General features: G+C 39.7%; 1 protein-coding gene across 2 annotated transcripts; it reads right to left on the bottom strand.

Annotated features, from left to right (window-relative positions):
* Positions 1-2771: 2771 nt before the first annotated feature.
* On the bottom strand, positions 2772-15874 carry nr2c2 (nuclear receptor subfamily 2, group C, member 2). 2 transcript variants are annotated; one of them, XM_069659888.1, is made up of 15 exons: positions 15716-15874; positions 13509-13593; positions 13138-13233; positions 12727-12927; positions 12494-12599; positions 11126-11344; positions 10598-10754; positions 10403-10493; positions 9205-9350; positions 8045-8222; positions 7089-7210; positions 6802-6941; positions 6379-6516; positions 6146-6251; positions 2772-5017 (listed from the first exon to the last, which is right to left on the bottom strand). In XM_069659888.1, exons 2-15 carry the CDS (start codon positions 13566-13568, stop codon positions 4843-4845), a joined length of 1935 nt encoding a protein of 644 aa, XP_069515989.1. In that variant the 5' UTR covers positions 13569-13593; positions 15716-15874; the 3' UTR covers positions 2772-4842. The 2 variants fall into 2 exon arrangements, with proteins under 2 accessions (XP_069515989.1, XP_069515990.1); XM_069659889.1 differs by having other exon boundaries at positions 11165-11344.
* Positions 15875-16249: the final 375 nt, after the last annotated feature.

Here is a 16249-nt window from a genome sequence, read left to right as displayed (position 1 = left end):
TCGACCTGCAATCTGTATTTGAGAACCACCCCGGCCCTGTCGTGAAAAATCGGGGTCAAAAACTGAAGTCAGAAATCGACCTGAAATCTGAATTTGAGAAACCACCCCCCCTGTCGTCAAAAAACAGGGTCAAAAACTGAAGTCAGAAAATTACCAAAAATCGACCTGAAATCTGTATTTGAGAACCACCCCGGCCCTGTTGTGAAAAATCGGGGTGAAAAACTGAAGTCAGAAATCGACCTGCAATCTGTATTTGAGAACCACCCCCCCGTCGTCAAAAATTGGGGTCAAAAACTGAAGTCTGAAATCGACCAAAAATCCACCTGAAATCTGAATTTGAGAAACCCCCCCCCCTGTCATGAAAAATCGGGGTCAAAAACTGAAGTCAGAAAATTACCAAAAATCGACCTGCAATCTGTACTTGAGAACCACCCCGGCCCTGTCGTGAAAAATCGGGGTGAAAAACTGAAGTCAGAAAAATTACCAAAAATCGACCTGCAATCTGTATTTGAGAACCACCCCGGCCCTGTCGTGAAAAATCGGGGTCAAAAACTGAAGTCAGAAATCGACCTGAAATCTGAATTTGAGAAACCACCCCCCTGTTGTCAAAAAACAGGGTCAAAAACTGAAGTCAGAAAATTACCAAAAATCGACCTGCAATCTGTATTTGAGAACCACCCCGGCCCTGTCGTGAAAAATCGGGGTCAAAAACTGAAGTCAGAAATCGACCTGAAATCTGTATTTGAGAAACCCCCCGCCCTGTCGTCAAATAACAGGGTCAAAAACTGAAGTCAGAAAATTACCAAAAATCAACATGAAATCTGTATTTGATACGCACCCCGGCCCTGTCGTGAAAAATCGGGGTGAAAAACTGAAGTCAGTAATCGACCTGAAATCTGAATTTGAGAAACCACCCTCCCTGTCGTCAAAAAACAGGGTCAAAAACTGAAGTCAGAAAAATTACCAAAAATCGACCTGAAATCTTCATTTGATACGCACCCCGGCCCTGTCGTGAAAAATCGGGGTGAAAAACTGAAGTCAGTAATCGACCTGAAATCTGAATTTGAGAAACCACCCCCCCTGTCGTGAAAAATCAGGGTCAAAAACTGAAGTCAGTCTGTATTTGAGAACCACCCCGGCCCTGTCATGAAAAATCGGGGTCAAAAACTGAAGTCAGAAAATTACCAAAAATCGACGTGCAATCTGTATATGAGAACCACCCCGGCCCTGTCGTGAAAAATCGGGGTCAAAAACTGAAGTCAGGAATCGACCTGAAATCTGAATTTGAGAAACCCCCCCCCCCGTCATCAAAAAACAGGGTCAAAAACTGAAGTCAGAAAATTACCAAAAATCGACCTGCAATCTGTATTTGAGAACCACCCCGGCCCTGTTGTGAAAAATCGGGGTCAAAAACTGAAGTCAGAAATCGACCTGAAATCTGAATTTGAGAAACCACCCCCCCCTGTCATCAAAAAACAGGGTCAAAAACTGAAGTCAGAAAATTACCAAAAATCGACCTGAAATCTGTATTTGAGAACCACCCCGGCCCTGTTGTGAAAAATCGGGGTCAAAAACTGAAGTCAGAAATCGACCTGCAATCTGTATTTGAGAACCACCCCCCCGTCGTCAAAAATCGGGGTCAAAAACTGAAGTCAGAAATCGACCTGAAATCTGAATTTGAGAAACCCCCCCCCCCGTCATCAAAAAACAGGGTCAAAAACTGAAGTCAGAAAATTACCAAAAAATCGACCTGCAATCTGTATTTGAGAACCACCCCGGCCCTGTTGTGAAAAATCGGGGTCAAAAACTGAAGTCAGAAATCGACCTGAAATCTGAATTTGAGAAACCACTCCCCCTGTCGTCAAAAAACAGGGTCAAAAACTGAAGTCAGAAAACTACCAAAAATCGACCTGCAATCTGTATTTGAGAACCACCCCGGCCCTGTTGTGAAAAATCGGGGTGAAAAACTGAAGTCAGAAATCGACCTGCAATCTGTATTTGAGAACCACCCCCCCGTCGTCAAAAATTGGGGTCAAAAACTGAAGTCTGAAATCGACCAAAAATCCACCTGAAATCTGAATTTGAGAAACCCCCCCCCCTGTCATGAAAAATCGGGGTCAAAAACTGAAGTCAGAAAATTACCAAAAATCGACCTGCAATCTGTACTTGAGAACCACCCCGGCCCTGTCGTGAAAAATCGGGGTCAAAAACTGAAGTCAGAAAATTACCAAAAATCGACCTGCAATCTGTACTTGAGAACCATCCCGGCCCTGTCGTGAAAAATCGGGGTCAAAAACTGAAGTCAGAAATCGACCTGAAATCTGAATTTGAGAACCACCCTGACCCTGTCGGGAAAACTGGGGTCAAAAACTGAAGTCAGAAATTTACCAAAAATCGACCTGAAATCTTCATTTGAGAACCACCAAAAATCGACCTGAAATCTCAATTTAAGAACCACCCGTCGTGAAAAATTGGGGTCAAAAACTGAAGTCAAAAATCGACCTCAAAATGTGACACCGAGAACCAACGACCCTTCTTGAAAAATCGACCTCAAAAATCGACCTCTAAATTTCATATCGAAAACCGATGAGAGGTCTGTAAATTTCACATGCAAATCTCACTGGTCATAGGCAGTTTCACTTTAGCTGTCACTTTTAGGCACTGGCTTACATCTGGCAGAAAAACCCTTCATAACTTCTCCTCTCAGCATTAAGAGACACAGACATTTTACATTTCATAATTAATTGTTTATTTATTTTATAATGTGTGGCTTCAGAGAAGCCAGCCTCAGAGACTGGAATGCTGATACAGAAGCTCAGTCTTAATACATTTGTTTCATAACTTCATCACTGTGAGGTAGAAATGTAGGGTTGTGACAAACTTGAGCAGAACATGAATGTTGTTTGAATGTTGTTCAATGTATGAAGAAACACATTGCACATGAGCAGAAAACAAAATACATTCACTTAGTATAAAACTTTAAACATGTGATACTAAATCCACAAAGCTGGAAAAAACGTCCTCTAATGTGGAAGCTGCTCATGGTAGATATTTTAAAGCCACAACATTGAAATTTTAAATTTTTCATACAGCATTTGATAGAATGCACTTAAGCAACTTCTTCATGCACTGCAATGCACTATAAAAATGATAACAATGCTCCTTTTAAAGACAGACAGCGACAAGTTTATAAAACGCTTAAAAACAACATGCACTCATTATTATGAAATTACATATACAAAGGCCATTTCACAACAGTGCCTTTACAAACAGTCTCTATGGGCTTCAAACCCAAATAATACAAGTGACTTTATTTCACAAGACAAAATCCTTGTTTACTTTTTTACTTCCCCTTATCATTCATGTTGCTGTGGATGCTCATTTTAAACCATTATACAAGTGGGTAAGCCTCTGCACATCTTCATACGGTCTTCAAGACATTGACGCCCCTGAGACCAGCTTCCAGGAAAAATCTCTTTTTTAAAATAGGGAAACCTGCCCAAAAGTACTTTAAGTACACTTAGTATGCAACAAGAAAATTTGTTCACAACAAATTAAAGTCATTAGAAAACCTACAAATAGTTTTAGTCAGCATGAACACAGTGAAACGCCACATAAGCTGATTGATGTGCACTTAGCAGAGTGCAAATACAAACACAGGTACAAAAACAGTAGCACAGCTACACATAAGTAACATTTCTGAAAGCAAAATCTTTTAGATTATCTAATTCCTTAAAGGAAATAAATGTCATTGATAACATGCAGATTGACAATAATGGGACAGAAGGAAATAACATAATTGATTGTCATAAAGGGAGAAGTGATGAGGTGATTGCACTGGTTATTTTACCAACATATTCATAATAACCTAGATATAAGCGTACCTAAATATAAAAAACTCCAAAACTTCAAAAACTCTGAGATGTCATTCAGTAAAAAATAAAACATATGGCCATCCTAACAGGCTGATTTGGCTGATATGACTTTGTGAATGAAATTCAAGGTTAAACTCAAAGAAAGGTTGAAACAAGGCGTTTGTTATGCTCCTATGAGCTAAGAAGTGGCTGTGTAGGAGCTCAATGCAAAAAAACAGGAAAATTATTTATACAAAGCTTAAATTCTTTGTCTGACAATCAAAAAAGCTACAGTTCTATCATTGAAATCTTTATACAATGTTCCAATTTCATTTAGCAGACGCCTTTGTCCAAAGCGACGTACATCTGAATATTATACTAAGACACTGTTCCCAATACCAACACAAACAAATACCTTAAAGTCTACTTTAAAAGTAAGCACTTTACTTTCATGATTTTTAAACAGTTCTACTTTCACGTGTAAGATTTCTGTTAGATTTCAGACCATGCTTGATAATAAAACTCATCTGATGTGCAATAAAAAAAAGCTAAATTCAATTTATGTATGTGATAAACATAAGAGCATGGGAAGACTAAAACGATTTGAAAGGCTTTGCTCGGAAGGTAAAGGTCGCGTGTAATTAGCTTGAAGTGCTTTAAAGACATTAAAGGAGATTAGATTCTTTTTTTAAATTCAGTTTAGAGTGACTGAGTTTAGGCCCAAAACTCAAGATAACCAAACTGCCTGAGGTCCACAAAACATTCAAAGTGTCATCCTGGCTTTCCAATACCAGATTTTTTTAAAATCTACTTAGGATTCCTGAATGACTTTGCACCATGCATCATTAGAAAACAAGGGGTCCCTGCAGGGTTTTGGACCTGGGTTCAACAGTAAACCCCATGAGAGACATACAGGGTACCTGAAGAGGAGACTCGCTAATCTTTAACATGACAGTCCAGGGTGCTGGAGTGCTGAAGTGATTGGGCGTCATTCTGTAGGGTCCGATTCCTGGCTGTTATACTCGGCCGTTTCCATCTTGAGGATGTAGGGAATGATGCTGTCAATAGATACGTTACCGATTAAGCCAGTGAAGAAGAGCTCCTCTGTGATGCTGGAGTTCATGAGGCGAAGGGCTGGGAGACGAGTCAGGATACGGGTCAGCCTGGGGACAGAAACACACTATTAATTCAAAGTCAACTTGATACCTGTGTTAGGGCTGGGCGATATGGCCAAAATCCTATATCACGATATAGGATTTTTCATATCTCGATAACGATATATATATCACCATATATCATGTTTTCTGGTAATTTAACAAATAACTAGCCTAAATGAAATAACCACATGGTGAAGCCTATTTTTGGATAATCCTGTGTAAATAAAATATTTGACAAATAAAAAGTACTAAATCCTTTTCTGGACTGGATTGCAAGGACGTAAAGAATTTCAAAGCAGTTCAGACGCTGGTTTTGTGACATCACGATAGAGACAATATAGAAAAACATACGATAGACATTTTCACATTGTTTTAACGATATATATTATCATATTGCCCAGACCTGCCTTGTGTTATTTAAAATAAGCTATCGTAAGCTCTTAAGCATTTCCCTTAGTGTACATAGCCCTTTTTACATTGCAAATCCGCTTCAGTGCCCTGACGAAGCTTAGCCATTATGCCGCCTTTGTCATTTTACACTGAACCACGCAAAATATGCGGAAGGTGTAAACAAACGTTATTTAAACGAACATATTCATCAATTTCGCTTTAATACTATCATTTGCCATTGACCTATTATACAGTACTTTAAGCTTTCATTTTTGACTAGTTGTTATTTTCAATCAAACTGAATTATTATTTGAGTTATTGGCGGTATATATGTGAAAAGGACATGCATTCAAGCATCAAACAGATTCATTATTAAAATGTGTACACTTTTCTTTTCATGATCTCAAATGCAGCACGTGATAGTACAACTGACTCTGTTGACAGGAGGCATGTCTTGCCTAATGTGATTAGGATCTTATGAGTTATAGTGGCGACTGACATACTAATGAACGACCTCAAACCAATTTTACAAGAGATTTTTTTAACATATTTGTTTTTTTTACAAACCAATTTCTCCACAATCTTTCAAGATTGCCCAGACATGCCCAGACCTGGGGCACATATGATACTCCATACTGTTAATTCTCCATACTTTATTCTGTACAGGAATAATGCTGACTTTGTATTACAAATACTGAATTGGCGAGCTCAATTTGACTGGTTTGACTGGAGGCATGAGTGTACCTGTAGGGGTCTTCTGGGTAGGTCTTCTGCACGTAGTCCTGCAGCTCCATCAAAGCCTTCTCCTGGAACTTCTCAATCTGCCCGCTGCCGTCAACGCCTGGGTGATCTGACAAGCCAAACACAGTCAAAGCTCCAAAACAGGTTGTTTATTGAAATCACCTTCACGAGTGCACTGATTTATTTTATGTTTTTTGTTATGACTATTATTAACTTGAGTGGGAATGCAGACTCACCAGGGCTGAACAACACGATAGCTTTCAGGTAGGCATATTCGTAGCTGTCTGTGTCCAAAGTCGTCATGCTGTTACAGAACTCCTGGAACTTCCAAATATGCTCCATCACCTGCTTCACCCTCTCCCCCGAAAGCTTGTCTGAGAGAGACGATAATGCCCGGTTTGATATATCAACATTTATCATTCACCTTTTTGTTGTTTATGCCTTATCTAACAAGGAATCCCTCTTCACAAAACAACAAACACATGTAATCCATCATTTTTCCAAGATTCATCACAATCTAATCAACAATGCCCACGATGCATCAGCTGCTTGACAAATGAATGAAGCAATAAGAGAAAGTGTTTCTTGACTCCTCCCAACAACTTAGTTTATATGTGTGTGTCCTACTGAGCAATGGTGGCGAGGTCTGTGGTCCATACCATCCTGGATGCTGCTTTGAAGATGGTTCACGATGGCAGTGAGGATAGTCGACAGGTTCATCACATGAGCGCACTGAGCGAGGCCCAGAGTGAACAGCTCATTCCAGCAGGCTCGCACCAAACTGGTGTGTGCCTCCTGACTGACAAATACAGAGACAAACACAGAGGTTTTTCCTTAAGGAATTTTGCATACTTTCCTTTGTTTTTTTTATTGAAGAGATGTTTCCTTTTATTTACATGTGTTTTTTTTAAGTCGCCATGTCTTCTTGTATCAAATTCATCCTCACCCAAGAGCTGAGAAGGCAGGGATGGAGCGAGCCCAGTGCATGGAGAGAAAGAGAAGTCTGGATGCTGACTCACAGATGTAGTGTACATTCAGATACTCGGGCATGGGGCTCGGCATGGTCAGCTAGACAGAGATGAAAAGGCATAAAAGAGGGAAATAGAAAAGTAAATTATCAACAAAATATTTGACAAATGACATCCAACAGACGAGGGTCACAAAAACAACAACAGATGTCTCAATTTCACGTAACATCAACAGTATAGGTATGTTTTGTTTTTTATTAACCCTCTAGATCCTATAGCGCCCCGCAGCACCCATTCTATATTTCAGTATAGCCCCCAAGAGCGGCTATCATTTTAAAGTTATTTTTAGTGTGGAAAAAATGGAAAATAAAGTCATGAGCTTTGCATTGTAGATCATTTTTAGTCACTGATTAACCGGAACCGGAAATACACGTCGTTACGTTAAAGTCTTTGTTTTTTTTCGCAGGTTTCCATCCGGTTTTTTACAGATCTATAAATGGCTCTGCCAACTAAGCGTCCCCGTATTTACAATATTATGGAAGCTGTAAGATTGTGTTGTGAGTCAGATCCTGAACCGTGCGTAATAGAAAGCGAGGAAAATTTGAGAAATCCCGTAGTCACCATCACGAAACAGTGGGACCTACCTGGCATTCCCTGCCATAGACGGACGCTGTTTTCTGGTGGGCAGTGCGCCCCGGTCGTAGGGAGGACTGACTTGGCCGCGGTGACTTTTCCTCAAATTCTCATACTCATGCCAAAGACACTACACATAACTGTTGTCTGTTCTTGTAACATTGCTGTGTAGGTCCTCACAGTGGGCTTATTAAATCTTTTGGGATTCTCTTCTCGTCTTTTTTACATCTGAGTCATATGTACCCTAAACATTGTTATATACATCTATTATTTTGGCTATTAGCTGTATGACTAAAACCACCTTAAAGCCGACATGTGTATCCGTGAGCAGTGGTCCTTCCACCTCAATGATGGGGGTCTCCTGGTCTCGACCAATCAGCTGAATGGTTGTTCCACCGACACACTGGGATTTGTTTGCCAGTCTCTGTCCGACACTCACTTCAGGTGGGCTGAAAACTTTGGCCAATGTGTCAAAGGCACTGTAAACAACACACACACACTTTTAATTAATTTCACAGAAAACCCATAACAATAGAATTGTAGAGGAGTATGGTAAATGTCAATATCTATAAAACTCCGACAAACTCAGTCCTATTAACATCGACCAAAAAGCAGGCAGATAAAAAGGGAACTCAATTCTTCTTTCTGGTCCACTCTCATTCTGATCCGGCCTCTTTCTCCTTTTTGTTCACAATATAGTTCCTTTTATTTTTAAGCCCCTCACTTTAAAATAGAATATGGGGATAACCCTACAGCTTCTTTAAGTTTAAGACAGTTACAGTTTGATGCTTTCTTGTTTATTGACAAGTAATTATTTCCTAGTCCACACAACTCTAGTTTTGCTAGCATTACTAGCAGATATGGCTCTGTGTAATTTTTTGGCTGACCGCCAGGGTCAGCCAGACGGATGGGTCTGTATGAGACTGATTGACTGACTGACTGATGGTACTTTCAGAGCCGGGCTGCTCCTCCGCTGCTCGTCTGCTGTCCTCACCTACGTCCCGCTGCGCGCACCTGCTTTCAAACATGTTGTCATCGGCCTCATAAGGACAGTCCTTGTAACACATTGCCCACAAAAGCGCACATTGACCTGATGCGGTCAGCCACATACTTGGTTTTGATCTAGTGTTTTTTTTTTTTTCAATCTCCAAGTGCAGTAGCACAGGATCTGTCCATGGCAAAACTTAGAGGGCTAAAATACAATCACAAAGGGATTAAACAAATCACTACACTCATTTAGTTTCAGAGGGGTCTGCAATCTTTAAGCGAGTTCACATATTGGCCAAACATTTTGACCTAGCGGTGTGTTTCAATTGAAGGGCTGAGCAGGAGAGGTGTGAGAACACCTTCATTTGACACATGGCGCCAAAACAGACCAAGAAAGGATGAAAACTCAAAGAGGGCTTTGGGATGTTGCAAATACCTCTCACAAACACACTCTCCTCATGTCTGCTGACTGACCGTGTTATCTCGCTGGCAGACTGCTCCTCCTGTTGGCTGTCAGAGGTATCACCATTGTTTAGGTTGTCTTTCAGGGAGTCGCTCAGGTTTGCCAATGATGTCACCACATTGGCTAGTGTCCCCAAGTCCCCCTGCCCAGAGTCCATCTGAAAAATAATTAAAATTAATTAAATCGACATTTCTTATCAAATATGCAGCTGGAATAACACAATCTGGTGGAGAAAAGTGAAGCAAAGCACAAGAATCTGTCATGTACAGCACAACTAATGACATCTCAAGATATATTAAAGGGCTAAATATAGATTTTTAAAAAGGCACATGTTGGTGGCCCCAAACTAAGTTAGAATAGAGTATGAATTCCTGGCAAATTGGTTGTTGTTTGACCTGCAGTTTGAGGTCACAACGTCTGATTAACTCTCTGGAAGATCAACAACATAACTCTCTGACGACCAGATGGATATCAGGCATTTTCATCAGATCCATGCTCTGATTTTCCTCATGGCTGCTGTCTAAAGATCTGTTATACATTGCTGTGAACTTGTTTTAATATAATGGATGTAGTATTTACATGCTTGTGTTTAAAACTTAGTCTTAACTCAGACTACTGTGATATATATACCTCTAATATCATACTATTTTTGACCTTTTCCAGCCACCTGAAGATCCATTTTTTCCTTATTTCTTCTCTTTTCCAGTCATAGTAGAACTACAAGTAAAGCTCCCTTGAAGGGGTTATGAAACAAACTGAAATTAATTCTGATTACTCTATATGACCTACAAACCAGACCATCAGCGACAAGATTAAATATTTCTTTATAGTTATTTTTAATGCCTGAAACTGCTGGCGAAGGGTAGGTGTCAGACGAAGCGATTTACTGCACTATGCGTTTGTTTAGATAGTATAAAGCAAACATTTTAAATGAGTGATGGATATGACTGTTAAAGAAAGCAGGATGAGATTTTGTGTTAAAAACCACCACTTAAGCATGTACAGGACAATATCAGCAAAGGGATAAGAGGTACAGCTTTGTCCACAGGGGGCGCCAAAATCAACACCAACCGAAATTTCCTCACAGCAGCTTTAAGTTCTGATGAGTGTCTGTGGTTTCCGCTAAATGATCATGTTTCTACAGCAGGGAGCAGAAGGAAACAGAGCAGGCAGATGTAATATCTACTGCAACTGCATTGACAGCTGTACCTTTGAGTCAGCAGCCAGCAGCAAAGTGCCATCACTATGGATGACCGGCTGCTGGATATTAACCAGCATCCCCTGGTCCAGTAGGCTGGATCTGCACGACACAGAGCACAATGAAAAAAACTCTTGGAAAAAGCTTGGAGATAGAATATCAAACAGAGCCCAAGCCCGATGTTTGTAGGTTGGATTCCCACTGACCTGGAGCCATCTGTCTCTGTATCAGAGATAAAGGTTGGCGTGGCGATGAGTGGACTGTTTAGATCCTTGCGAATGTAGATCTTTTGGGTGGAGGCAGCACAGTTGGCATGCTTCTCTCTGGGCAACACATCTATGGGCTTTCTCTCACTCTGGACAGCTGAAGATAAACAGCAAATGGAAAAAAACATGTCTTTACTTTACTAAAAAAATGGTGAGAGGCAAATGCAGACACTTCATAGTTGCTGCAGACATAAAGAGTTGTTACAATTTTTTTAATTATTAAGGTAATGCAATAGACCAAGGAGCTTGAACCTGTTTGGTTAGAGGAGTTTTGCAGTGTTCAAAGATTTAGTTTAAAAGTTTCTTTTACAGGCATAGTGTCAATAAATGATGGGAAACCAGTGGGGACAAAGAGGGCTGATGTCATCCTACAACCCCCCAAGTATTGTCTTTGCAATTAAAACACATTCAGGGAACTAAATGAAATCATTTTTATACGATAAAAACCAGTGAATACTCTGATAATACCTCGTTTGTTTCTGAGTGGCATTGTGGATGCAAACTCACACTCAGTCTTCATCCCCATCTTAAGGCATTTCTTCAACCGACAGAACTGGCAGCGATTGCGGTGGTGTTTGTTGATGACGCAGTCTTGTTTACTGCGGCAGCTGTACGTCAGGTTCTTCCTCACACTCCGCTTAAAGAAGCCTTTACATCCCTCACAACTGACCGCTCCGTAGTGACGACCTGAGCACAGAGAAAACTAGTCACAGTGTGTGCGTCGCTGTGTGTTGGTGCATGTTAGATTGCTGATCGTGTGCAGGAAATTATACTGTCAGATTTGATTTAAGGGTACACTAGTTCCCCATATCACATGGTAATGAACATTTTAATATAATTTTTACACAGATACCAGAATTAGAAATGCTGCTGATGCTGCATAAAATGTGTTATTGGTTATAAGAGAGCATGCAAGTTCTTGTGGTACCATAATTAATTATCCCCACATTAATTATTAATGTAACTTGGTTCCTCTTCTCCAAAACTACAGCAATAATATATATTAATTCTGCCAATAGCAGCTACTGTTTCACAGTGGCAAAACTGATTTCAGGTGGATTAACATGTTACGACAACAACAACAACAACAGTGCACTGCTGGCAGAGAGTGTGATGGTAGTCAAAGCTTGCAAAATGTCAGTATTCTGTATTTTTTTTTTAAATTGCACATGAAAGACAAGATATATTAAAATTTGAATGAAGGTAAATAAAACTGGGGGGAAAAAAACACTCTTCAGCTGCCACATGATGTTAGGAGAGGCTATAGCTGACGCTAACGTTAGCTTAGCTTGTTTCAAGTTGGTCATCTTATTTTTTTAGGTAAGGATTCCCTCCGTGTCTTGAGCCAGGCCACACAACAAAGATAGCAATCATATCACATCCATACAGAGTTATTATACTGTTTTGATAATTATTAACAAAATGTTTTTTTTTTTTATTAGATTGATATCTGATAGCTGCTCAATATCGGCCAATACTTAATCACAATCAGAAATACTTTATTTATCCCTTGGGGGAAATTCGGGCGTTACAGTGGCTCTGATATAGAGAGAAGCATGAGGAAATATAGGGCATAAAAATAAAAGTAAAAAATATGTACATTATATATACACAATACATAATAAATAAAGATACAGAATTAATGCTGAGTAGTGGATCTATGGTGATAAAATATGAGTGTTAGAATTAAATATATCAGCCAGAATAAAGTTAAAAACAAAATAAGAGTTGCGGTGCAAAAGAGTTATTTATATACAAATAAGACACTCCAGTCTAGGTAGCTCTTTCAGAAAGGAAATTAATAGTATTAAACCATCTCTGATAAACGTTCAGTACCTGAAGCCTTGTCCCCGCACACCAAACAGTACTCCACTGGCTGTGCTCGACCCAAGTCTCCTGCCTGCCCTAACAACCGCTCCATGGACACTGGATCTGTGACAATCTGAAAATCAAAGTCAAACACAGGCCATTTATCTTGTGTTTCACCTAAACACAATGTCAGAATCACATAATGTCACCAAGATATTACCAATACTGTTCCAGAGAGTGATATCATGGGGGAACTGTACCTGTATCCTTCCTGGCATCAGGCTGTCTGCAGCAGTGAAGATGAGCTGCTTAGCGTTGTGGCTGTCTGATGAGGTCAGGATCACCTTGCCTGCCCCTGAACTGTCAGCTGTAGTCAGAATAAACTGCTGTTTGGGAGCACTGGATGCCTTCATTGTTGTCACTATCTGGATCTTCTGACCTGTCTGCTGATCGGTTACAATCTGAGGGTGTTAGAGATGGAGGAGGGAGACGGGAAAAGGAGAGAGGTGTAACTGAACAGAAATTGGGTCAAAGTAAAAAAGGTTAACTGACACTGATGATAGAAGATCTAAGTCACATGTTGTAACATTGATTTGTTCATGGCTACTTCCACAGGCAGGAAGCAATGTCTCATTCTCAAAGACAACTAATATTCAGACTAAAGTGATTACCTGTATTCGCTGTGGTGTCGTGGTAGGCTCAGTGGAGATGACCTGAAAGCGCTGTGGTGACTCACTCATCATTGAGTCTGAAGGAGAGCACGACCCCTACAATTAGAAACACATTTCTATGACCTGAAACATGTACGAATTACAATCAATAAGTCTGTGTAAAGAATAATGGAACACTTCTAAATCTGTCCCTCCGTCTACAGGAGGTCTGTCTCTATGGAAACAAATAAAGGCAGCATCTGCTAACCACACATCCAAGGAGGGTAGCACTGCAGTATCTTTGATGAAAATAAAACCCCTCGATATGGGTTAAATAGAAGATCTCTGACAGCAAAACAGTAAACCATGGAAGTCTTCCTCTGCACACTCACCTCTGCCTCGTGCTCAGAGTCCACTTTCTGCTGTGATTGCAGATTCAGGTTGGTCGTCATGATGATGTAAGGTCATTAGTGAGGTCTGTTTGGAAAGATGCCACAGACATTAATAAACCACAAAGGTGCAAAGTGTCAGAGAAGAGCAGGCCGGCCCTGCCTGGGATGGTTTTATAAACATAATTTGAGGAGATGCATAATGAAACCAATTGAAGAATAGGTTTTAATGAAAATATTGAAAGTTATTTTTATGAGGTTTTTGTGGGGACTTTATGTCTGATTTCTTTGACTTAAAGCCATTTCTTACAAGCATTACAGCTTTTCTGCATGCATTCATTTTATGGTCATAAACATAAATAACAGGAAACACAAATAACCCAATATTTATAATTTATGTTCACTGCTCCATATCTTGCCTGACATTAACATCAGTAGTATGTTTCCATGACCTCATTTAAGAGTCAAATGGTTTGTACCCATGCATATTCAAACTTGAAGACTGAGCTGACACTGCCTAAAATAACATACAAAGATTCAAGATGGAGAAATTGGGAGAAGAAAACGTTGTGCTTTTGCATGATGCAAACTATCCTTTTTATGAGATCATTGTGTTACAAGGAAAAATGAACCGCAAACCATTAAAAGTTATGTTTAAATTTTTTTTTTTTGCATTTGAACACATTTGGAAGAAGTGCAACAAATCAGTGGAGCAACACAGTAATCAAGAACTCCCTTTTCAATCAAATTTAAATGCAATATACCAAATTATTTAATAGTCAAAATCAGGAGCATAGACATCTCCCCTACACAGCTTATTTCTGGCCATATTTATATTTGTATTAATAAGGCCAGAAATAATATTCTATATCATGTTGATATTTATAGAATGCATAATCATGTGCAATACTTCCGTCTATTTATTAGTACCATGTACAATAATTCATAATCTTGAGGGCTAGAAGTTTTTAGTAGGCTACATTATAACTATCAATACTACTGTCAATTTAACTGCCACCATTACTTCCTGCCTACTTTTGTAGATGATTATTGTAATACTGTTTTTCTTTTAGGCACCGTCTCTTTTGCATTAACCCATACACTTTATATGTTCTATTTTCACTGATATTTGAGGGGTTTTCTTTGTACTTCTCTTATTAGTACATTTTGTACATACACATTATATATTATATTTTCACTGATATTTGAGTTGTTTTTGTACTGTGTTTTTTTAAGCTATCTAGCACTATAATTTCCTTGGGGATTAATAAAAGTCTATCTTATCTTATCTTATTGTTTTTGAAAACCTATAAAGCTTAATATGAATTCTGAGTGAGCACACTTGCTCATTGCATTTGAGCATCTTCCTTGGCAGAAGTAAATGATAACACCTACTTCTAAAACCATTGCCACCTTGCACTTGACGACTTAATGTCTTGTCTTTGTTGTTTTAGGATAACAATAAAGAACACAACTTGACAGCACAAGTGTAACCTGATTTATGAGCCTGCAGTGTCTGCACACGCTCAATGACCAAAGGGAGGAGCATGCTGATTCATATCGTTGACCGATTGGTCTGACAGAATGCCCATCATTACAACCGTCCTTAAACGCATCACAACACAGAACAAAATGGAGAACCTGGCAGTCCGCCAGTAACACTAAAGACAAATCCTTGTGATAAATACATTAAAGTTCATTTATATCCATACAGGACAGTGCGCCACTGTTGATGAGCTGCAAGTAAATAAAATGTGGAAACGCAGCTTTTAACTGTCATAATAATTAGAACCAACTGCTGTCACCGGGATGGCAAAGGTAAAAGGGTCGAGTTCACCTGAAGCCACAATAACGTTAGCTTACTGATATTAGCTGTTTAAGCTAGCTTCATAATACATGTGAACACACAGAGGATGCAGCAAGAGCTGACTGTGCCCGTATCACTCATTTGGATTGGACACTTCAGCAAACAGGGGTTGGTTAGAGTCGACAGCAGTGTCACATAGTAATAGTAGGTTTAAATGTCTGTAAAGCACATCAGCGCCCAGCGTCTCACGTTCCCTGCCCGGATCCGCACAGCCAGAGTCGGGCAGGAAGAGAGCTCCGCATCAACTGGCTAACTAGCTAGCTTGGAGATTAGCTGCGCTGTTTTATCATCCGGTATCTCTTGCAGAGCTTTCTACGGTTTTCAATACGGTACTGAGACTTACCTCTGAGGAACGGTGGTCACAGATTTAGAGCTCTCGGTTATTTTATAAAATATTTGTTTTGGTTTTCTTCTGTTAAAGGTCATAGTTCGTGACCCCGCACCACCACTGCGTCGATGATGGTTGAGGGTTTTTTTTTTCTTCTTCCTCTTGCTCACTCACGTCCCCGCGCGCCTCCAATAACCCCCACCACCCCTGGCGCGAGCCAGACAGAACTGACGTCATCATGTCTGAGTGTCTAGGGATGCTGCTGTCACTTATTTTTTTTATAAAATTAAAACAATAACAGAAAGATGTAATGACAGAGAAAAACTCATCACCCTTGTTTCCCAATCATGGAAAAACTGGGAATATTTCTAGCCTACTATTTCCAGTGAAAAACAATATCATATAAGGTGCTAAATTAACCTATAAAATGTAGTTAAAAGATTTAAAATGTTCTGTATATTTGTTGATTCATTTAATCAGCTGATGATGTGTGTTCGTATAAAGGTACTATAATAAAAAGCCAGACAGCCTGACATACTAATTTGCTTA

Source organism: Semicossyphus pulcher, unplaced genomic scaffold (genome assembly GCF_022749685.1).
Source record: "Semicossyphus pulcher isolate SPU_LCO1_2020_fin unplaced genomic scaffold, fSemPul1.0.p SCAF_13, whole genome shotgun sequence".
In the NCBI taxonomy this organism is placed as follows: Eukaryota; Metazoa; Chordata; class Actinopteri; order Labriformes; family Labridae; genus Semicossyphus; species Semicossyphus pulcher.
Note: the sequence above shows the minus strand (reverse complement) of the source record. Positions and strands in the feature narration are given on the sequence as shown.